Source organism: Cryptomeria japonica, chromosome 3 (genome assembly GCF_030272615.1).
Source record: "Cryptomeria japonica chromosome 3, Sugi_1.0, whole genome shotgun sequence".
Classification (NCBI taxonomy): domain Eukaryota; kingdom Viridiplantae; phylum Streptophyta; class Pinopsida; order Cupressales; family Cupressaceae; genus Cryptomeria; species Cryptomeria japonica.
This window is the reverse complement of record NC_081407.1, coordinates 420,929,921-420,955,524: the sequence shown is the minus strand read 5'-3', so window position 1 is coordinate 420,955,524 and position 25,604 is coordinate 420,929,921. Positions and strand designations below refer to the sequence as shown.

Genomic DNA, 25,604 nt, shown 5'->3' with positions numbered 1-25,604 from the left:
GCAGATGTCACAGAAAGCTTTCTTTGGACAATTGGTTTTCCCTCCAGTTTGCACTCTATGCACCAGAGGTCCCTGCCCTCCCTACTTTCTTCCTTCTGCGTCCGCATTTCCCACATCATCCGTCTCATATCCTTTCGGAGTGCTTGTATCGTCCGTGACTCCTCGCTTTATTGATCACCACTATCTTCATCACTTGTGCGCTTCTTGCCCTTCAATGTCTTGTTCTCGCTTTCAATGTCCATGGCTCTATTGTATGCGTCCATGAAAGTAGATGGAGGTACTACCTTCATCTTTTTCCGCAGGGATGGTTGTAGTCCCTCGATGAACCATCGCTTCTTCAACCCATCGACTGGCGTATTGTCCATTTTTCCAATCAATTCCTTTAGTCTGCAGTAGTAGGACCTTACCGTCTCACTTTTGCCCTATTTGGTGTTGTATATTTATGTGACGATCTCGTCATCATCCCGAAGTAGCCGAAACTCCTCCTCAAACGCCTTAGCAAGTTTTTTCCAGGTATCCTTTGAAGTGGTGGGCACGTTTGTGTACCAGTCAATGGCAATTCCACGGAGGGCGGCTGGAAATGCTTTCAGCCAGTTATCCTCATCATCCTCGCCATTGGCCTACCATATGGTGACACAAGTTTTACAGTGGCGAGCGGGGTCCTCTGATCCTAGTCCATTGAATCTGGGAAGTTTCTGTTTTTCGAGGTTATGTGCCATCTTTCTCGTACTCCCCGGGTTGCTCTAGGAATTGTTGAATGACTCGGTCGACGTGGTTGTTTGCTCCCAATTCTCACAATTTTCTATTGCCTGTGGGCTGTTGTGACTCCTGTCCCACTCTTGTGTATGTTGCCGAGAACCTTCTGCCAAGCTCCCTCTTTCTTCAACTATCCGGTAGAGTTTTAGGCCCCTCTCCAGTTGCTCCTAGATGCACAGGGATCTTCTCACTATGTCTTCTTGGCTCCCTTCTTGTTCCTCCAGGGGTTGTCGGCTTCGATCTTTGTTCAGTGTATTTGGCATTAATTATTGGAACTACGGTGGTTTCGTCGCTGTGTGGAGTCCCTCGGCTCTTCTTCCCTTCGATTCCTTTCTTTGTACTGTTGGAGCATTTGCTACCTACGTTGCTCCCTTCGTATGTTCTCTTGTTCCTCTTTGCGTTCCACGAGTACACGTGCCAATAACCGTGGGAGACTACCCAAGAGATCATGTACCGCCTGTTTCACGTTGAGTTCCGCCCGTACCATACCAGCCGAGACAGCGCTCAGCTCTGCTTCTCGTTGAACGTACCGGTCCACAGGAACGTTCCACGCGTGAATCAGGTCTTGTGTCAATTGATCCTCCCTGGTTACTTCGGTATTATCTTCTACGTCACTGTCTATCACCAGGATGCTTTGGTCGAATGGACGACCCATTATACTTCCATCCCACCAGCTTTCCCTCCTGAGACCTTCAAATTCGACTTAGGCAACGGCACCAAAATGTTAGTAGCCTATGTCAATCAGGACTATAACCATAGATATATTAGGTTCAATGATGACGATTTAAGTACAAGGTATTGCAGTCATGAAGCATACATCACAAAATATAAGCCAATGCACACATCACAGAATATAAGCCAATCGTAGAATAAATGCACTTAGAGATGTATTTTATTCATTCCAAAAACCCGCACCTTCAAATGTGCTATAAAGCTGCATATAAAGAGTTTGCAGTTGGTTGAGCCATCAACCGCCAACAACTACCAACTACCCACCCGTATAACAACTTAATTATTACTATTACATTAATATAACTAGTTTACGGCTTACAGACATGACATCATCCTATATCTATATTCTATGATAATACAAGTACAATCAACATTTTGAAGAACCTAGCCATGCACTCTCGAACAAAGCATATTCCCATCAAATATCACTTCTTAAGGGAACAAGTGGTTGATCAGTAAGTAAAGTTGGAATATATTGCTACAAAGGAATAGATTGCATGCATCTTCACAAAGCCTCTTCCAAAAGAGACTTTTGAGTAAGTAAGAGAGAAATTGGGAGTGATATCACTCTCATCCATTCACTAAGTTCTTCAAGATAAGTATCTATTCAAGGGAAGCAATTCAGTGTCTTGTCTTTTGACCCTAAAAATCCTTTGCCACTAATGTCAAACGGGGAAAAGTAGAGACCAGGAGAGCATTAGGGTAAGGGGGAGCATTATACATTCATAGATTCTTTTTATGAGAGGTTGCCATTAATCACAAAGGGGGAGATTGTTAGATTATTGTCATTGATGTCAAAGGACAACAGGCCAAAAGCAAAAATCAAAGGACGACAAACCAAAGACAGAGGTGAAAATGATTAAAATACATTAAATTTATGCTAGATGACACCCTTTTATGGAATCCAAAACACATTAGTTGCTGACCAACCTATACCCGAATATTTAAGTTAAAAAATGTCTTTAAATAAATAAAATCATAAGGGCCAACCCTTGGTGTTTAGTGCCTCTTTTTGCGGAATTGATATTTAATTCAGCTATATTTGCTTAAAGAAGTCGACCCATCGTAGAGGTTGCGCATATCTTGGGAAATTAAAATAAAATAATTTTTGGGGTGCCTTTGCTCCCCTAGCATGGAGGGATGTGACCATTGAATGAAAAGATGTTTGAGCATGTCTATATTGAAGATCATTTGGAGTTTATTTACACAAGCATCCATTGAATAGTATTCCCATTTTTAGAGCAGACCTTAGAGAAGATCTAAGGTGCATGTATGAGCAGATTTCAAGGTGAATTATTAGGGACCTATGACCAGAAAATAATGAAAATTAGGAGCAGAGTTTAAGGTGAATTTTTGCAGACATGTATGCAGAAAATATTGAAGATTATAAGCAGATTTTAAAAAGCGTTTTTAGAGCAGATTTGAGGAGGAAAATTAGGTCTGATTCAAGAAGAAGATCAAGTATTCATTATATCAATCTTTCGGAGGTTGCTTCCTGGTAGTCAAGGAGATTGGTGTCTCTTGCCGAGTTGTTGCTCAGTTGTGGAAATTGGTGTTTCCAGTGGATTGGTGCTTACAAATCATCTAAAGGGGATTGGTGTCTCCTACGGGTTGGGGCCTAAGAAGTTTGTAAGAAGTTTTTAATACAAGCAATATTTTGTCGTGGTTTTCTCCCGCAAGGGTTTCCAAGTAAATCATTGCTATATCTTGCATTTGTTTTACTGTTGTGGATGGTTAAGTTTTTAAATATTGTTATTTTGATTATTTAAATATTGTTATTTTGATTAAACTAAGATTTGAAAAGTTAAAGTTTGTTCATTGTTGTTATACCAATTCACCCCCCCTCTTAATATAACTGAGTGCTCTTCATTCAGTTGGTTGAATGGAGCCAATTTATGCTCTCAGAATCGATTTCCAACCTTTTCAATGGTCTCCAAACTTCTAGGAGGAGCGGGCTATTTTTAGAAGTCACCTCTGCTAATCGTCCCTAGTCTTCAATATCCCTTTGATATGATCAAAATTGGAAAATTATATCATTTGGGTTATTTCTACACCTTGGAGATATTATTGAGTTATTTAATTATTATTTCACTTAAGTTGTCTAATGTTGAAAATAATAAAAAGGACAACTAAGTCTACTAGCTCATTTTAAAGGTGTTGAAAAGTTATTTCTAATGGATCCCTTTGGAAAGGGACCTTATTCATAAGAAAACAATATTACTCAAAAAGGTGAAAAGTGCTCCATGAAATTAATTATGTTATTTTATAAATGGAGTTTTGAAGTAAATGAAAAAAAAAAACTATTTTATTACTTCAAAAAGTTATAAAAGAAGGTTGAGGACTCATCGTTTGTACTTTGTATTATGGATGAATTTCGTTATTTATTCTACATTTTGGAGAGAACTTGTGTTCTCAAAAAACCTTGAGGACAAAACCCTCTCAAGTTTGCTGATTTCAGTGGTGAAAGATCCTCTCTAGTTGGTTATGATGGTTTCACTTCATAAATCACATTGGAGCTTCAATAAGTTTGTTGTTTAATGCAGATACTTTGAGGATTTTCTTTGTTGTTTATTCTGAGCTTTGGGTTGAAATTTTGAAGACTTTCATAACTCCTTTTGGCTGGCCGTACCATCTAGACCTAGCCATACATTTCAGTTGCAGGCATAAGGGCTACTTGAATGTTGTTTCCTATTGTCTTAGCACCACATATTTATGATTGCAAGCAATACCATGAATACCTACTACGCCATAAATGCAAGAACGGTGTATAAATGAGGAAAGGAAGTGCTGAGTTTTGGAATGGTTTATCACTTGTTTGGTGGGTGCCTAGACGTGGTTGATGTATTTCATACCTTACTTTGTGGAGAAGTGACCCTTGGTGGAGTTTGCTACAATTTTTTGGCTGCTGTACTAGCTCTACCAGTAAACTAATGTGTCGTTTCAGTTTCCAGATATCCTGATTTTAATTGCAGTTTGATATACAGTATACCTTCACCTTGTTCACATTATGGGAATGTTTCAAAGTGATTTGGAAATGTTTCCATGAAGATTTTCTGTTTGGGAAAGTATGTGAAGAGTTTGGTGACTTCCTAGGAGTGTAAGCTCACTGCCCAGACCTGTAGCAGCACCTTCCCAATGCATTGCACACCTGCAGATCATCTATCCAATCATCCATTAAGGCTGTTTGATAGTACTGGGAGCATATAAGGCCTTTTGTCAACCTCGCGAGGTGTTTCTTGCCAGTTCAGAAGGTGTTTGGTCAGTTTCCTATAGCTGTTTTGACCAGAAACAGTCTTATTTAGATCTTCTATAGCTCAGTCAATCATATGAGATCTGCTTACTCTCATATCAGTGGGTTTGGAGGGTTTTGGAACTGTTATTTAATGTTGATTCAATTTAGGGCTCCTCGGGTGCGTTGATTGTGAGTTTGGAAGATAGCTGTGCGTATATACTTGCTGACCTCCCCAATACAGAGTGTCCACTGTCCATTCACAGACCTGCAACACTCATCTTCACAATATATTTCAAGGTATTTGTTGTACTCAGTTTGGTAGCTATAAATGCTAAATTGGTATTGATTCAATAATGCTTGTGCCATTGTATTGCTCAAAGTTTGTAATCAGTATTGTTGAATAACTATATCAGCACTTATGGCAGCCATTCTTTCTTTATTGGCTTCTCTATGTTATGGTTTCATATTGGCCAAGTTATATGCATTTCGATATTAATATCGAAACTTATGATCAGCAAAGTACCACTATTTGCATGCTAATGTTGAGATCTTCATTGGGTGAAAATTGAGAAAAAAAATTAGTGGTGGTTATTACATTTTGTATGATTGTATTTTCTACTAAAATTCCATACAATTTCATGCAGTTATACTTTGTTGTTGAGTGCAATTCTGCTCTAGGATTTGAAATGGTCTTCTAAGGCTTGATCTTCCTTAATTTGATTTTGAACTAAAGCAACCTTTCTTTCTTGCTCAAAAGCCCTTTAAGTTTCTTACTGGGAATCATCAGAAATTCCTCAGTCTGTCGTTGCTCTATGCAGTCCCTAGGCCTTCAAACGCTTCAACTTCATCTCACCATAGCTTTTGGTACCATAATAAATAAACCAATGAATAAAAGTAAATCAAGCAATAATAATAGAGAGAACTTTAAGTATAAATACTTCTTGTATGTATCAATGAAAGAGCAATTGTTACTTCATAGCAAACCAACATAAACCCTAAAAGCTGTGTGACACAAAGCCTAACCCTAATATAACTTAAGTTAAAATGAATTTATGTTTACATTATTTGAAAAACTAAAACAAGGTCATCAAGTGACTTTATTAGAAAGCCTATCACTAAGACTAGTATGAAAAATATAACTATCTATTACATACACAAACATAATAAATAAGTGCATATGTTAGTATGGCTAACATGTCACCCTTCTAAAGAGATAGCATGCACGTAGAGAATTTGCTAATAAATACTAGCTTCAAATCATATGGAATAAATTATATAGGTGCAAAGATAAATGTTACATTGCTCAAATTTTACTTAACTAACCTTATCCTTAACAAGTTTACCCTTTCGTAACTCCAAAGGATACCTGCAATATGCCAAAAATAAACTTCAATATGCATGCCAAATGACAAATTAGAGAAAAATGGACCATCAATCTACCAAAAGCAATGAATCAGCTTCATTTACCAAAAAAACAAACATCTTCCTACAAGTTGCATAGAAACATCAACAACTAAAATGAAAGAAATCTGTTAAATTTTTATCATTTACAAAAAACATAAAACACATCATTGATGAACGCTATAGATATTGACAAAGGAGTAAACTTGGAACAAACACAACTTCTAAAATAAATATCACCTTTTGATTGAAAACACTCTTTTGCATGACATGTCACATCATTACATGCACAATGCTTGAAATTGCATATTTCATCCTCCTCTCTAATAATACAACTCATGATTACATTTTAATCAAATTTAAGTAGCACCTACAACATCAGAAACTATCATATTTAAGACTCGTGGTTCTAAATTTAAACAATAAAGACTCCCTCAAATAATGGTATCCTCCCACATTCTGACTTCTCAATCTCTAGAAAGCTCCCTCAAATAATGGTATCCTCCCATATCCTAACTTCTCAATCTCTAGAAGAATCCCTCAAATAATGCGATGCTTTTCACCTCACATTTCATCAATTTTTGGTTTAAGGAAAGGATTGTCGCCATCACTTTATTTGGCTTCAACATTATATATAAACCTTGCAAAGCCCCATCCAAACTATCGGCAGAGCTAGACCATCCAAAACAATGGTTAACAAAAGAATCCGTATTTGTGCTTGCTAGCTTAGTCTCTTGAAGAAGTACAATATTGATCAACTGACATTCGATTTGGAATTTGATCATGAGTGGCATGTTAGGGGTGTTTAAGCTTCTAACATTCCATGTGAGGACCTTCATTGTCCTCCAAGAGAAGATTCGTCTCCCCTGGATTTAGTATATCGGAATTGTCTATTCCAGAAGCAATCCCTTTGATCTTTTCCTGTTGTTTGGTTTTTTGCCTGTCATTGGTTTCCTAGGCTCACTTTTTTGAACTTTTGTCGCTGTTTGGCTTATAGTCCTTGTATCCATTATATCAAATTCATCATCACTCTCCTTTATTGGTATCAATGGTTCAGGATAATCAAAATTTTGTTGTGGATTCTCCAAGGCATTATTTTCAAATAACACCATTTCCCTTCCCACATTCTCTAGATCAGGATCTTTGTTTTCAACCATCGTGAGGTCACCGTCTTTGGGGTTTAGATTTGAATCTTGCAGATTAGAGATTTTCATGTTTTCCTCCTCTCCCGAAGTATTTTGTTCACTTTGCTGATTCATGTTCTTCTATTACGAATTTGGTTGCCATACCTTGTTTGGAGGGATTCTCTTACATCGCATATAGAAGAATTTCTTTACTTCTACTTTTATCTTTTGTGGCCATATTCCTGCCACTGTTTTCAAATTTAAAATCTGGGGGAGTTTTGATATTGAGATTTGTTGATACATGATAGCTTCGGTAAGATAAATGATTGAATGAGAGATAAATGAAGTCTCTCATTCAATCATCTATCTCATCGATAGACTATAATAGACTTCACTTATTATTCATTTGTTCAATCATCTGATATTACTATTATAATTGCTCTCCTTATATATATGGTGCATTATCGGTTTTACTGATTATAATCATACAAACTGATGTTAAATTTACGATCATGCTAGGATCGTATTTCATGATCTGTGTTAATATATAAACATTGCAATCTAACAATAAACAGTAACCTTGATATCCCGATTGTTATCGGGCTTCATTGTTAATGCCACCAATTAGTTATCGGGCTTCATTGTTAATGCCACCGATTAGTTATCGGACTTCATTGTTAATGCCACCAATTAGTTATCGGACTTCATTGTTACGCATTGACACCAATTAATATTGGCATTAGATTGGTTGCGTATTGCAAATGAAAAGGCACGATCAAGTGGCATCTTGATCGGCCATGTCTAATAGACATGTCCGATCAAGGTGTCACTTGATCATCCCTATTTTTTTATATATACCGATCAATGATAAATGGAGAAGACATCGAAATTATTAATGCTTTATCTCCACCTGCAATACACAGAATATAATTAATCACCAGAACAATTATATTGTGATAAACATTTACATTGAAATACAACAACATTATATATATACCTTGATCATTGAATTGGAATTTGAAAAACATTTACATGGTATCAGAGCGCCGGTAGATCGAACCTGCAGCTTTCAAATTTGTGAAAAACTCAAGTCAAGAATATATCTAACATCGCGTTTCTCCAAATGGCCAGCACTATCAGATTTGAGAATAGGCTCGAAGGAGGTGACAATTTCTCAGCATGGAAGTTCAGAATTAAGATGATTCTAAGAGAGAATAAAGTTGAATCATTTGTAAAAGCTGAATCTAAAGAACCTGAGAACGAACCTGACAAAACGACATGGATCGAAGGCAATGAAAAGGCCATAAAAATCATAGTTGATGGGGTGAGTTATAATATTATGCCTATCATAAAGAAACATGAGACGGCCTACCATATCCTCAAAGCACTTGAAAATGCATTTGAGATATCCAATGCAAGTAGAACCTTGGCCTTAAAAAGAGCAATAAATCATATAAGTATGATCAAAGGGGAGTCAGTCAATGCCTACTTCATGCAGATATCAGCCCTAAGGGATGAACTAGCAACACTTGGATATGAGATCCAAAGAAAAGAGTTAACACTCGTTGCCCTAGATGGGTTGCCTAGTATATGGGAAACGTTCATCCAAGGTATCAGTGCAAGGGCTAAATATCCAAAATTTGGGAGGCTAAGAGCAGATTGTCTTCAAGAAGAGTCAAGGTTTAATAAGAAAGGGATCAAACAAAAGAATATAGATGAAGATCTCCAAGTCCTAAATACGAACTCCAATAAGAAAAGCAAGAAGAAGCAATTTAAGAAGAGGAAAGGTCGTCAAGGCAAGAATACCTCCAAGAAGGATCTCTCCCATATTCAATGTTACAGGTGTGACAAATTCGGGCACTATGTTGCTAAATGTCCTGAAAGGGTTAACCAACAAGGTACATTTGCCAAAGCTGGAAAGAAGATGACTCCGAGAAATATGTTCTCCACTCAGCACTTTCAAACCAAGCATCAAACAAAGCTAACTCATGGTTGATCAACAGTGGCTCATCCAGACATATTACAGGGTTTAGAGAAGTGTTAGACTCTATGATAGAGGACACTGATGAGGAAGTGACAATCGGAGATGACTCTGCACATCCAGTCAGAGGAATTGGAACCTGCACCATCAGACTGAAGTCAAGCTTATCATTATAGCTTACAAGAGTACTATATGTCCTAGGCATCAAGAGGAATCTAGTCTCCATCTTAGCACTAGACGATAATGGGTATAGGGTGACCTTCATGGACAACAAAGTATTGACTTGGCCAAAGAATTCGTCCATTAAGAAAGCCAAAACCATTGGTCAAAGACAAGGCTACCTGTATGAGCTGTGCACAGAGCCCAACTTAGCCCTAATCCATGAAGTTGCAGATGCTAATGAAGTTTGGCATAGAAGACTAGGGCACCTGAATTTCAAAGCTTTATCATCTATGGAAAACCTTGTCACAGGTTTACCCAAGTTAAAGCAGTATCATTCAGGGGCATGCAAGGGATGTGCCCTAGGTAAAAATACCAAGGGGTCTTTTCAAAATAGTACTAGGAAAACAAGTAATGTTTTAGAATTAGTCCACTCTGATGTATGTGGACCTATGTCTGTACCCTCTTCAGGAGGATTTTTGTATTATGTAATATTTGTGGATGACTACTCTAGAAAGACTTGGATCTACTTTCTGAAATGTAAAGAATCAGAAGAGGTCCTTAATAGGTTCAAAGAATTTAAATCACTAACAGAAAACTCCTCAGGAAATTAAGTTAAAACCTTAGAACTAACAATGGGGGGGAATAAACCTCAGATTTGTTTAAGGATTTTTGTAACAATGTTGGGATTAAGGGGGAGATTACTATACCTTATAATCCTCAACAAAATGGGGTAGTGTTGACGTGTCTAAAGTCGTATTGCTACAAACTCCATACGGCCAACGCAGAATAGAATGTACTCGCTGAGTATCCTATCTTCTCTTGAGATAAGGAAATCCCTAATGTTGTTTCTCACATTTGATCAAAGGGGACAACCTCAAGGTTTCGTTTGTCAGGTCTTGACTACGGGATTACTCAGTGGTTTGATGTGTTTTTGCTGGAAACACAAGGGGACTTACGGTAAAATAGGCAATTGCTGGATGAGTTCCCTAGAACTTTAATAGTCTTGCTTATCGAATGGTTTAAGCTGGGTTAATACTGTTTTCAGAAGGACTGCGGATTCTTCTTGGTAAAAAAAAGGGGGGGAAAATGGAGAGATAAGGAAAGAGAGGTACAGAAAATCTAAGCTATTTAACTAGGATAGCATATTCAGACCATAGACAGACACCTCCAAATAACTAGACTAAGCATTACCAACCATTTAAGCACAATATTTGGATCAATCTAGTGCAATCTTCAAAGGAAAATTGAATTTTCATGCTATTAAATACAACATCAGAACTTTAACATTCACTCAGTAAGCATTCAATAACCGAACTAAGCATATGAAAGGTTCAAATTAACCATACAGAAGGAAAGACAATCAGCCATTCCCTAATGGTATGAACAGCGAGGATTCTATCGGATATTTATCTGAAAAATGCTATATAAAGGAAAGAAACACAACTGAAAATTCTAAATTAATGAAGGAGGAGACCATGCACTCACAAGGAAACTCGAAACAATCTTAACTTTGCATTAAATCCTGTAAATTTCGCTAGAGCTTCAGCAACAATCCATGAACTTCTTACAAAATGAGGGAAAACCAGTCCCTTTAAATAGGCTTCAAAATGGATGAATGGCCAAGATCTAATCTAAACAAATGGCCCAGATTCATCCTACAAAACATGGTTGCCCATACCCATAAATGGGAGGCAAATATCAGCAACTACCCCCAAAGGGAGTAATAACTACCCAAAAAGGTAATTAAAACATATCCAAAATAATCCAAAAGTGCACATACATAAAGTTTACATTTAGTTGAATTGGAAGTCAAATATGACCCTTTGGCCAAAAAGTGTACTTTTCAAAATCAAAAGGAAAAAGCACTTTAGGAAAGCACTTTCTCTTTTCCAGTTTCATATCCCTTTACCAAAAATTGATCCTCTCCATGCAAATAATCTTGCCACAAGTCTCAACCTAATGCACAACTGGAACAGCAAACTGAACTGAGGCATAGGGGGATGATGAATTTTATACTGCATGCTCTCGAGATGATGATCTATGCTTTTCAAACTGTCCTGCCAGCTGGACCGATTAGCCTCAAAACTCAAGATATCAGAGTGTAATTTGCTAGCAAAATCTAGGTCCTCTGTAGAGTAGGCGACCTTGTCTATTTTTAATCTATCCTCCCAATCTGGATGGATTATGGGATCGGACAGACTATTTTGCCAACCCAAAACCATTGATCAGAGGATTATTCCACCAAGGTCCCTTGTGCTCTTTAGAATTTCCTCACATATCTCTTGCTCTTTGTTAATAGTGGCCTTTGTGTCATTCTTCATGATGATGGTCCAATACCATTCTTTGAAAGTATTAATGTCGTGGGGGTCCAAGATGTCGGGCAATGTAGGAATCCGTGGATGCATCCAGAAAAGAGCCATCATGAGGGGAAGAGTTGTAGTAACAGCTTCATGAATTATGAGGCATTCCCGCTTCATCTCGTACAATTTGATCAAAACGGTTTCTCGATGGTGGGCCATTTTCTTTACATCCTTAATGATTAGCTCTCCCTTTTCCTTAAGGCCTCGCACCCATTCCCTGACGGCCTTTGCAGTATCCCGTACTCCTTCAAATTTTGTTGTGGTTCTCTGTGCCAATGATGTCGGGGGAATGTGGGGTGCGGAATCATTGTGCAATGGTCTCAGGAGTTGATCAATGTACCCCTCGGCCTGCTCAGCACGAGCTTGATACATGTTCTTTTCAGTTGTTATCTCTTCAAGTTGCCTGAGTATGTTCTGTACTGAATCCCTGAATTCCTCCTTTTCTTGTTCCTTAGTGGCTTGTCCGATGGGGATAGTCGTGATGCTATAATCAGCCAATGTAATCTGATCTGTTGGCTTGTCTACAGGCGGGGTGGCGATGTGAAGAGTACAGTTCCTTTGCTCATCTTTGGTTATTCTGGAATATGTCTTGGGCTTTTTCTTCCCCTTGGCTTTAGCTTGATCTATGCGTGAGAATATGTCCTCCAAATCGATTGGTGGCTTGGTGGCGGCCTTGCGCTGAGCTCGAGCAATTAAACATTCTTGAGGTACAGTCTGGGCTGATGCTATGGTTAAATTTGCACTCCGTTCTTTGACGTTTTCAGCCGTCTCATCACAAATTTGCAGTTGTTCCGCTATAGGAGGAGTAGAGGAGGTGCTGAGTTGTTTGCTTGCAACCGAGTTTTCCCCCACTTCACTAAACAATTGCCCGGTGCCTTCGTGTGACGATTGTTCTTCAATCCTTTCAGGCCCGCGAGTATTATCTATCTTTTGCTCTCCTTCAACAGTGGAGTCATCCTTGGTAGTGTTATGGAGCAGCAATTCATGGCGGCTCTGTTGGGTGGCTTCATGTACTTCGATCCCCTGATTGGATGGAATCTCTCCTTCCTCAATTTGGTTATCTGGTTCAGCTAATTCAATTACTCTTAGCTCGGCGTCCAGCATGTCGAGTGCGGGAGGATCATCAGCTCCAAATGCATCGATGTCACTCTGGGAAGGCGGAGCAGGTATATAATCCAATTCTACTACATCGTCGGATGAACTAGGGTCCTTTGATGATGAAGTGACCTCTGGTCTCCTAATGGGAATCTTTTCCCTTCTTGTTCTTTTAGATGTCCGAGTTCCTCTGCTGGCCTTAGCTTTCTTCCTTTTCTCAGGCTTTTCAATCTCTTCCTTAGGTGCACTGGAAGTTCCCTCATCTCCGGAGGACTGAGAATCAAGGTTACCCATTAAGTGGTAGGTGAACTGGACTCCTTCATGAATTAGTCGCTCAATCTACTAATGCAACCATTGGTCAGTATATCTTCCTGGGGCTGCCATGACTGCCTCAAAATCAGTGATCGGGTCCTGCAACCAATCAACGCCTAGCAAAAGATGCCTTACTGCCTCAAATTCCCGGACTTGCAGGCAATTTCCTGAATCTGCAAGTTGATCTGGGACCCGGCAATATTCATAGAGTCGCATTTGCTGCACACTTAGCCTTGAATATTCACGCCTTCGGACTTCATAGTCATTAGAGCAATTTTTCCAATACTCTTCAACCAATTCTTTTGCTCTGTACCGCCTGCCATAGGCTCTCTTCGCCAGATTGTCGTGATCGAAGCATTTCCTTGGAAAATGCTCCTATTGGCCATAGTAGGCCAGCTCTACAAAGGATTCCTCCGCTTGGGATGGGGTCTTTAGATGGACATTCTGGTTGCCTATAATCATGGGGAATGTGAATCCAGCCTGCTTGCTGTCTCTGAGTAAGCTACCGACCGGACGTGATTGCCTTGTGACCTCCATAAGAACTATCTTGTCGGTTGGGTACCGTGGAAGCTGGAGAGGGGCACCATCGAAGCCAGCTATCCGGATGTAGGAGAACCTTGGGAACTGGATGAACCAGGCTCCATATCTCTGTACTAGAATAATAGCTTGCTCCGAGAGCCTTATGTGTAATCCTCCCTGCATAAGCCTAACCAAGCGCATTGTGAAGGCGTCATTGACGCGCTCATACTGGCCAACTGCATAGGTCGGGCTGTTCTTTTCCCTCTGAGCTATATACTGATAGTGTAGCTATGGGTAACAATCGTATACTTTTACTTGATCAGGTCCATTCCCGATTTGACCTTTCATTATCAAACCTGGCAGTGGCTAGTTCCTGGCGAACATGTAGACCAAATAGGAGGTCATAGTGAAGTACTTCTTTGTCTCAAGTTCGATCAGCTGAGTGTGGATGTTGTCGCTTATGATCTAGGCCCAGTCAAACTTGGATTTCCCAGCGAAGACCTGCTCTATGAAGTAAAACATCCATTCTTCAAAGTAGTTGGATTTGGGGAGTCCCATAACCCTGATGAGCAATATGACCATGTCCCCATGCTCATTGTGAAAATCGCTTCTTGGGGTCTTTTTTCCAATTCTGACACTTGGGGGTCTTCTCTCCCTGTACCACTCTTCATTTATCAGCGTTCTGCATCTGGTAGGATTCATATCATACGCCCCCTGCGCTTCATCTATAGTTGTTGCTATAGGCTTGTTTGGGAAGGGAATGTCAAATGCATCGCCAATGGCCTTAAGAGTGAAGTTAGCGAGGACCATGTCCTCGAGGAGCACCAATCTGGAACCTAGTTGGTAATGTCGGGCAGCCTCCACTACTAACTCATAGTTTTGCACTGCTGGGGGAAATCCTGCTGCTTGGGCAATGACACTTTCCATCATCTGCCTAGGCTTGCCATAGGCATCAAGGGAGAAGACTCGGCTTCTGAAATCTTGGATATCGATATGGCCTAGGTCATTATCACCAACATTGATCCAGACACTCTGAACTTTTGACTCCCTCAGTCCCCCTCTTTGTAACTGGTATTTCATCCTTTCGACTTTGCGAGGGATATCTGATTTGGATGCTCGCGATGTCTCGGCTGTAGCAAGCGTCTGTGATGATTCTACCGCCGATTTAGGCATTTATCCTGCACAGCCGGATGCGGATTACGAGGTGATATAGAGTAAGTAAAATGGGTTAGATAAAGAATATGCTAGCATTCAAGGATCAATTCAAAGAAAACCCGAATTGAAAGAACAGCATGATTTCGTTGGCTAAAAGCTTGATTGATTTAAACATGAATATTTATGAAGCTTTTCGATTGCAGATTTACACTTAGTCATTAATTTCAAAATGGACAAAGCTTGAGAAATTTTCCTAAGTTTGAAAATGCATTTTTCTAGCTGATTCTTAGGAGTAAGTTCTGATTTCAATTGCTTTGCATGACGCCTTACAAACGGAAAAAGATGCAATTTTGAAGACTTAAGCATTTTAATCAATTTTTTGTACACACATCTATCCAATTTGCAAATATTTCAGACGATTGAGAGAGGTAAAGCACACTTACCTGGTGAAAATGAATGGCGAGAAATTGCACGATTTGCCTTGCAAGAACGAATTCCAAATTTTGAATGGGAGAGTCTGCAATTTAAATTTCAACGGTTAACTCCCTATTCAAAATTTCGCACCTATGGTTTGGAAGGAAAATGCAGATTTACACACTTAGACATAGCGATTTTATCACCTTGGTGGTTTTGGCGAATTCTAACCTCGTGATTTTATGGCGCTGAGAATGGTGTTAATGGCGTTTTACTTTTCAAGGCTCATAAAACTTCGCGATTTTACCTTACGCGATCCTCAGCAAAATGGAGAGGGTTTCAGATTATGAAGATTCACGTTTCTGCCCTACGATGAGCCATTACGGGGTCTACTGAGTTTGCAAGGTTTGTAAAAATCGCGATCTTACCTTTAATGCAAACTGTGCTCTTTAAGTTTACCCTCCAGACCTTACGCCATTTCCCCTTTCACGCGATTTTACCCCGACTTCGGCGGTTTGCGAAAATTGCGATTTTGGCATTTGGGGTGGGGGTCTTCAAACTTCGACGTTTTGAGGTTACTTTTCAACCTTTTAAATCCTTGCGATTTTCCTCCATTGCGCGAAGTTCGGCGATTGGGCGTGGTTTGTCAACTTCAGAACTTTCTCTTACTTTGCAAAATTCGAACCTTTCAAACGTTCTGCCAATTTCGGCGATTTTGGGGCTCTTGTTAATTTTCAAACTTTACTTTCTTCGTGCTTTTCCTCCAAATTGCGATTTTCGGGGATATGGAGGCTTTTTGAAAATTTCAGTACTTTAAGTGCTTTTGCAAACTTCGGCCCTTTCGCACCTTTTGTCAATTTCGGACCTTTTTGGTCATTTGCTAATTTTCAAACTTTACTTTCTAACATTTTGGCCTAAAGGTCCAAATTTCGCCCCTTTTGGGCATTTTGCAAACTTTCACATAAAAGTGCGAGTTTCAGCGCTTGAGCGAGTTTTGTCCACTTCGGCACTTTGCATTCTTTGTCTTCTTTATATCCCTTGGCGAAAATCTACATTCATACAAATCGTGCAAACTTCTAAAAACATCACGTAATCTCTCCCATTATTCTTATGCGAAAATTGGCGTCTTTGGATCCTCATGCGACCTTCAGACGCTTTATCCTTTACTTGGCGAATTTCGCCAATCTATCATCCCATGCCTATCCAAGGCGATTTTACAAGCTTAAACAACCTCTTGGAATTGGTGCCCGAGGGATCAACTGACCATACGGATTCACAAGCTCCTCCGCTCAACATCATCATCTCATGGACTGATCATGGGCTCGCTCAAAAGGACGCGAGACACTCTGCGCGGACCTCAACAGGGCGAAGACGGAAAGGCCCAAAAAGGAAAGGGGACCCTGTCGGCGACAAGGAGCGTGTGCAACGCACAACAGGTAGCTGAGAGGAAAAAATAGGACAATTGTAGAAGCTGCCAAAGCTATGCTCGTTGATCAAAACCTTAATACCAATCTTTGGGCAGAAGCCACCAGCACTGCCGTGTATATACAAAATAGATATCCTCACTCTCATATTGAAGACAACCCCTGAGGAAGTTTTTACTAAAAGAAAGCCAGATATCAGCCATCTTAGGATATTTGGGTGCCTTGTTTATATTCATGTACCTAAAGAGAAAAGGTCAAAACTAGAGCCTTCTGGAAAAAGGGGAATACTTGTTGGGTATAGTGAAACCTCCACGGCTTACAAAATCTATATACCTGGTCAAAGGCATGTTGAACTTAGTAGGGATGTAATTTTTGAAGAAGACTTAGCCTTCAAAAGAGCCCAAAGTTCCGTGGAACTTGAAGTCCATGTTCCTGCCCCTAGCATAGATGAAGATCCTACCCCTAAGCTTCAAAGGGAGAATTTTGAGGAAAATAAAGGTGAAATTCAAAACCCACCTAGAGAAAATCTCAAGAAAAGACCACTATGGGCCACCAAAACTGTAGAAGAAGCTCAAAAGTATGCTGCCCCTTCAGGAACCTTCAGAGAAAGCAAAAGGCCTAATAAACTCACCAGCTATGTTGCCCTCATGAATGATCTTTCAAAAGCTGAACCTACCAATGTATCAGATGCACTTAAACAGCAAGTATGGAAGAATGCCATGTCTGAGGAATATCAGTCCATTATGAAAAATGATGTTTGGGAGATTGTTCCTAGGCCAGCTGGAAAATCTATGGTTTCCTCCAAATGGCTTTTCAAGATCAAACATGTTGCAGATGCAACATTGAGAAACACAAGGCCAGATTTGTAGCCAGAAGGTTCTCACAAAAGGAAGGAATTGATTATGAACAAACCTTTGCACCTGTAGCCAGATACACCTCAGTAAGAGCAGTCTTAGCCATTGCAGCAGGAAAGGGATAGAAAGTGCATCAGATGGATGTAAAGACAACATTCCTTAATGGAAAGATGGATGAAGTAGTATATCTAGAACAACCTGAAGGGTTTGAGAATCATGATTCAGAGTCTCATGTGTGTAGACTAAAGAAAGCTCTTTATGGGCTTAAACAGGCTCCCAGGGTCTGGTATGAAAGAATTGACACTTATCTCACAGGGCTAGGCTTCTCAAAGAATGATGCAAATCCAAATCTCTACTATAAGCAAGACAAAGGTGATATGCTGATATTGATTCTATATGTTGATGATTTGCTAATCATAGGAGATCGCCTCATAGATCAATGCAAGAAAGACCTTGCTAAAGAATTTGACATGAAGGACTTGGGACTCCTTCATTACTTCCTAGGATTGGAAGTATGGCAGAATTCTGATGGCATTATACTAAACCAGGGTAAGTATACCTTGGACATTTTGAAGAGATTTGGAATGTTGAATTGCAGACATATGACTTCTCCGATGGAAACAAACCTTCATAAACTTAAGGAAGCAGCAGCAGAATCTCAACCCACAGATCCTACTCTATACAGGCAAATGATTGGGTCCCTGATGTATCTGGTAAATACGAGACCAGATATTTGTTATGCAATTAATGCTTTGAGTCAATTTATGTGTGATCCAAAGGAGATACACTTGTTAGCAGTAAAACATATCATGAGATACCTACAAGGTACTCTAAAGCTTGGTCTCAAGTATGAGAGAGTTGATCTGAATTTACACGGATTCACAGATTCAGATTGGGCTGGAAGTGTAACTGACAGGAAAAGCACCTCAGGATGTTGTTTCAGTTTAGGTTCAGCCATGATATCCTGGATCAGCAAAAAGCAGTCATCAGTAGCACAGAGGTCCACTGAGGCCGAATACATTGCAGCTTCCATGGCTGCTCGAGAGGCAGTATGGCTTAGGAATTTGCTTGTGGGATTATTCGGTGAACCAATGAAACCTACATTTATTCATTGTGACAACCAGAGTCGCATAAAACTTTTAGTGAATCCGGTGTTTCATGACAAATCCAAGCATATTGAGATTCCTTACCATTATGTGCGAGATATGGTAGACAGGATTGTGATCTAGTTGAAATACATTTGTACAGGAGATCAGACAGCAGATATTCTTACCAAACCACTTTCCAGAGTGAAGGTTGAGCACCTCAGAAAAGGTCTTGGTATGATTGAAAGGTAATTTACTTTGTAATTTGTACTTATATATTAATAAGATGTTTAATGTGTAAACTTCTTTGTCGTGCTATGACTTTTATGGGCTCCACCCCCAGTGTACATTTCTAAGAGGTGACAATCTCTCAGATAATGAACACTTGTATGAAGACATTATAAGGTGACGATCTTATAATGATCAAACCAGATATCATGTGTGATTCCTGGTATGTCATGGATGTGCCATGATTATATTGTGGTAAAGACATTTGAAAATGTCAGTGCACATACCACAATTTGGATAAAGTGAGGATTTAATTATTCTCATGCATTTATCCTTAGTATTGCTTGCTTTGCAATACTGATATCACGTGCTTAGGTGATATCTTGTCATCACAAGTTAATGTGGTGAACTTCTTGTATCACGTGTTTAGGTGATACTTCATGTCACATGCTTAGGTGATATGACTTCTTGTATCACGTGTTTAGGTGATACTTCATGTCACGTGTTTTAGGTGATATGATCCTTTGGAGAGTGAGATTATAAAACTACATAGGGAATATTGATCAGCATGAGAAATGTGATGCTAGATATGTTGTTTGTCATTCATCTTCCCGAGGTAAGAGGGAGTGTTGATACATGATAGCTTCGGTAAGATAAATGATTAAATGAGAGATAAATGAAGTCTCTCATTCAATCATCTATCTCATCGATAGACTATAATAGACTTCACTTATTATTCCTTTGTTCTATCATCTGATATTACTATTATAATTGCTCTCCTTATATATATGGTGCATTATCGGTTTTACCGATTATAATCATACAAACTAATGTTAAATTTACGATCATGCTAGGATCGTATTTCACAATCTGTGTTAATATATAAACATTGCAATCTAACAATAAACAGTAAACTTGATATCCCAAATGTTATCGGGCTTCATTGTTAATGCCATCGGTTACTTATCGGACTTCATTGTTACGCATTAACACCGATTAATATCGGCATTAGATTGGTTACATATTGCAAATGAAAAGGCACAATCAAGTGGCATCTTGATCTGCCATGTCTAATAGACATGTCCGATCAAGGTGTCACTTGATCGTCCCTATTTTTTTATATATACCGATCAATGATAAATGGAGAAGACATCGACATTATTAATGCTCTATCTCCACCTGCAATACATAGAATATAATTAATCACCAGAACAATTATATTGTGATAAACATTTACATTGAAATACAACAACATTATATATATACCTTGATCATTGAATTGGAGTTTGAAAAACATTTACAAGATTATCTAAATCCTTGCATATAAAATCATATCATCTTCACCCATTTAAATTTGTAGGGTTTTCTTGATATTGTTGCCTATTCTTCGCAAGCTATCTTCACACCAAAATTCAAAGAGCAAATTGTCAAAAAGGATCTAAAAGGGTTTTTTTGTTGGATCAATTGCAGTTCGGACAAAATTTGGCACCCATCACTGTGAGAAAAAAGGAGTTTTCATAGCACTAAGGTCCATTTTCCAATATTTTATTCTAATCTGCCTTGTTTTCAAAGTTCTCCATAAAAGATTGTTTCTGCCGATCTCTTTCACTTTTGGCCAGTTTTGCTTTGCCATTGTCTTATCTCCTCCCTTTGTTTGTATCTTCCAAGAAAGCGGCCAATAATCGTTGTATGTTGGAGGACAAATATGTCCTTATCGACTACCTCAAATAAGTCTATCTCGATTGGTCTTTTGTTGTTTTCCCAGGTCTTGGGATTTTAAGTCTGCCTATTCTTCGCAAGCTATCTTCGCACCAAAATTCAAAGGGCAAATTGTCCAAATGGATCCAAAAGGATTTTTTTGTTGGATCAATTGCAGTTCGGTCAAAATTTGGCACCCATCGCTGTGTGAGAAAAAAGGAGTTTTCACAGTACCAAGGTCCATTTTCCAATATTTCATTCTAATCTGCCTCATTTTCAAAGTTTACCATAAAAGATTGTTTCTACATAAAATAGATCTCTTTCACTTTTGGCCAATTTTGCTTTGCCCATTGTCTTATCTCCTCCCTTTGTCTGTATCTTCCAAGAAAGCATCCAATAATCCTTGTATGTTGGAGGATAAATATGTCCTTATCGACTACCTCAGATAAGTCTATCTTGATTGGTCCTTTGTTGTTTTCCCAAGCCTTAGGGTTTGAAGTCTGCCTATTCTTCGCAAGCTATCTTAACACCAAAATTCAAAGGTCAAATTGTCCAAACGGATCCAAAAGGGTTTTTCAATTGGATCAATTGCAATTCCGTCAAAATTTGGCACCCATCGTTGTGTGAAAACATACGAGTTTTCACAACACTAAGGTCCATTTTCCAATATTTCATTCTAATCTGCCTCGTTTTCGAAGTTCGCCATAAAAGATTGTTTCTACATAAAATAGATCTCTTTCACTTTTGGCCAATTTTGCTTTGCCCATTGTCTTATCTCCTCCCTCTGTCTGTCAAAAAAGCGTCCAATAATCGTTGTATGTTGGAGGACGAATATGTCCTTATCGACTACCTCAAATAAGTCTATCTCGATTGGTCCTTTGTTCTTTTCCCAGGTCTTAGAGTTTGAAGTCTGCATTGTATTCCGAACCCTATCTTTACATTCCTCTACTTGTGTGCCTGGTATGAAATTGCCTCCATGATTATATTATCATATATATACTTATATAATTATATATAAATCGAATGATTATTTGTGAAATATGTATATAAATATAATTCAATAAAATTTATTAATAGATATCGAAGCTTATTTTAATATCTATATCAATAGGCTATTTTAAGCCAAATCGATTACAACTAAAAGTTTATAAATTAAAACTAAACATCGCAAAAGTTATTTAAATTGATATGCTTTTAGGCATAATCAAATGCAAGCAAATTGAGAGTTTGACTTCCTTTTTAAGAAAGAACTATTAGCAGTTCCATCAAATGAAACAAAGGCAACATAAATGATGCAGAGCATCCACACCAAAACCACATTAGGGAGATTTCTTTCTCCCAATTTGCCTATTCAATAAGTACTAACTCTTCCAAGTCTTCACAAGTCTCTTACTAGACTTCTAACCTACTCACAAGGCTACAATAGCCCAAAACTCACCCAAGCTTCTCAAACCCTTAACCAACCTCCCACACATATTCCTCCATGCATACTCAACCCTCTTGAACCCATATACATGCTCCATAGCATTTAAACACCATTAGTGTCCTTTGTACTCACACAACCAAGGCTGCCCCAAATAGGATTTCCACCTTCTATTAGTATCCAACCCATATCTTGCCATAAGGTTCCTCACAAACACCCAAACTCCCTTGTCAATCTTAAAGGGCTTCCAAACATGTTCAAACTTGACTCTCTCTACCCACCCAACCTCCCAAAATGACAAAACAATGTTCAATGAGGACTCACTGTTTTTAGGACAGTCAACAACATGTTTAGGACAGCCAACAACATGTTTAGGACAGTCATATATTAAGGTTTCTTTTCCACTTCTCAATGCCTCCAAAGGCTTCTAGAGACTCACTAGGGTCTGCCCAATCACTCACCAACTCCAACTACAAAACCAACCAGCATTCAAACTCACAAACACAAGTTCTTGTTTAACTATCAAACTAGGACAGCCACTAGCCATTTTAGGACAGTCAATAGTTTGTGCATTTGGATTGTTTCCCCAACTTGACAACCCTTGTTCCCTGTTTATGGAACCCTCACACACTCTCCACAACCCTCACTTGATCCCTAAAGGTCCTCCAAGACATTCAAGCCAACCAAAACTTCCTCTTTTACACTGTTGTCCCAGACTGAGACACAATTTTCAGTCAACTTCCTCTTTGTTTACACGTGCCAAAATCATGTATGAATCCCTGCAACAAAAAGGAAACTAAAATACATATATTTGCCCTCCATTCCACAAATGTTTGGCCCTTGATCACGTCTATTTACATTTTATAATGCCTCAGCAAACCCTAGGGCAGGTTTTTAACTTTTTTTAAGTAAAATTACTATAACTTTTTCATATCAAAATGAAATTCAGTGAGGCAAAAGGGAAAGTGCAGGGGATTCACCCCTCTACCATTTCCAATTGATTTGATCCTCAAACAATAGGTTAAAGCAATGAAAAACAAGAAATAGAAGACTATTTTTCTGAAAAAAACCAAAAAATGCAGGGAACATCAAGATATTTTATTGATTTTTCTTATTACATCCACCAACAGCCATACCCAAACGTGTACAAGGCTTTTATAATGTCTTCCAAGCCTCCACACAGTTATAACCACCTTTACAACTCATTTTAACAATAAACACATAATTACCCTTACAAACTCAAAAGTTGCTTGACAACTCTTTTGTCAATTTTAACAATTTTGCTCCAAATTGCATCTAGACTTAATCTATGACTCCCATGCCCCAATAATGACTCAAATAGGTCCAAATAGGCCACAAAGACCCTTACATATCATAAAACAACATATCTGATCCATTGACACTCAATTTCAACATAATGACAACTTTCGACAATTTTTGACAATATTGACTATATGACTTCAACATGACTCAAAACACCTTCTAATGGCTTCAAAGACACTTATTACATCAAGAATGGTCATGATTGACCTTATTACACAAAATTAACTCAAAATCCTTAGGATATTGCATCATGGCCTCATTAAGGCATGAAGGCCTATTAGGTGCTCCTGCACCAATAAATAAAACCATGCACAGTTTATGCATGCAGCTGTAAAGCTGATAAGAAAGGGGAAACACCAGTTTTAAATGGATGCATATCAGTGCATGGAGGCTACGATATGAAAAGAAAATTGATAGAAGTTTCATGGGAGCCAATAATAGGTGGATAGGTAAAAGAAGAGGCTACGCCTCTATAAAATGAGATCGAACTCTTCTTTCTAGACATGGCTTTGACACACAACAATACATTACACAAGAACAACGAATTGAAGTGAGTATTGGAGCTACGTCTGAGTTTTGTGAAGCATTTGAATTCCTTGGTTACAGTATGTAGAACCACCTCTCTTAATTCTTGCACTTTGTTTGCACAAATCGGTATTGTTGTTTCAGTCAATTATAAAAAATCAATCTAATATTTTATTTCTTTTGTGTAATATGTATTCACATATTTATGTATATATGTGAATCCATATTATACATATCATATAAATTTGTACACGTTCTCAGAAATACAGCATCTTATACTTTCTGATTGCTCAAATGTTTTTAACATGAAATATATGAAATTTGTGTCATATATGTGGATCTGTTTTTCAAATCCAACTTAATGGATTGAAATATCTGTAAGGATACATATATCTGTATGTGTATACATCTATATGTATACATACAGATATATATACATGTATTTTTGCAACTGAAATAATGAAAACCCTTCTCTCCAAACCTTTTCTTTCTGATCTTTGTGACTGTAGAACAGAACTAGTGCTGTTTTGAAATAGAAATTGTTTATAGAAATTCGTCTTGCTCAAAAACCAGTTGTTTTATGAATGCAAATGCATGAAATCAGCTCCTTTTGATAGTAGAGGCTTATGCCATAGGTAGATATACACACATCTGTAATGTCCCCTTCCAATGAAGTTCTCTTCTCCCTTTTATACCTCATGTTTGAGGCAGTCACAACTTTTCATTTCATGCCTTTTGACTATTCATTAAACTTAACTTTAATTATTTAAATTTTATTCTTTATATTTTTATTTTTATTTTTATTTTATTATTATTCTTTTATATTTTCATTTTCTTGTTAGTATTTATTATTACATCCTATTTCAAAATGGGGACATTACAGTCCACCCCGCCCAAGATTGCTTGTCCTCAAGCAATGATCACGGAGTGTTCAAGATGATTTCTAATGTGAAATGGCTTTGGAAACAGAGATGGAATAAACTTGCTGAAAACACATCAAACATGAAACAAACATATAAATATGCATAAGATACGAAGCATATCCATAAATATACATGAAGCATAAATGCATGTAAGATATACACATAAATACACGCCAGTCATGAAGCATACATGTAAGGCATGAATTAATACACGCAAGGCAAAAAGCATACATTTGAAAAGCACACTAATATAAAAGTGCCATGTTGGCCGATTTCATTCTATTTTTGGACTGAGTTTATAGATCCCCTACTTAAGCTTCGATTTTCTTTGAATAGAATGCATCCATTGTTTTAGCTTTACCCTACAGGCTGGCAGGACCAAAGCTTTGATACCATTTGTAATGTCCCCTTCCAATGAAGTTCTCTTCTCCCTTTTATACCTCATATTTGAGGGAGTCACAACTTTTCATTTCAGGAGTCACAACTTTTCATTTCATGCCTTTTGACCATTCATTAAACTTAACTAAACTTTAATTATTTTATTTTATTCTTTATATTTTTATTTTTATTTTATTTTTTTTCTTTTATATTTTAATTTTATTGTTTGTATTTATTATTAAACCTTATTTTAAAATGGGGACATTACAACATCCATATATATACATATGTATGTGCATGCATACACTCATATACATGCTAATTTTAGACAAATTATTTGTTCTATCTCCCTCTATATTGAAATCTCTTTACCTATTTCAAAAGGAATGATTTAGGTAGAAATCGATGAAGTTTCAGTTTGCATGATCAAAATAGACCAAGCATGATTGTATACATTCATATGCACGATCAATCATTTAGACTTCAAATGGCATTAAAAG

At 38.2% G+C, this 25,604-nt stretch overlaps 1 protein-coding gene across 2 annotated transcripts in view; it reads right to left on the bottom strand.

Annotated features, from left to right (window-relative positions):
* The window catches only part of LOC131070450 (uncharacterized), a 250,978-nt gene that overhangs the window by 104,149 nt on the left and 121,225 nt on the right, over positions 1-25,604 (bottom strand). For both annotated transcript variants that reach the window (XM_058006004.2, XM_058006003.2), the window contains exon 13: positions 6,044-6,086. In XM_058006004.2, coding sequence (XP_057861987.2) covers positions 6,044-6,086 — 43 coding nt within the window. The remainder of the gene's footprint in view (positions 1-6,043; positions 6,087-25,604) is intronic.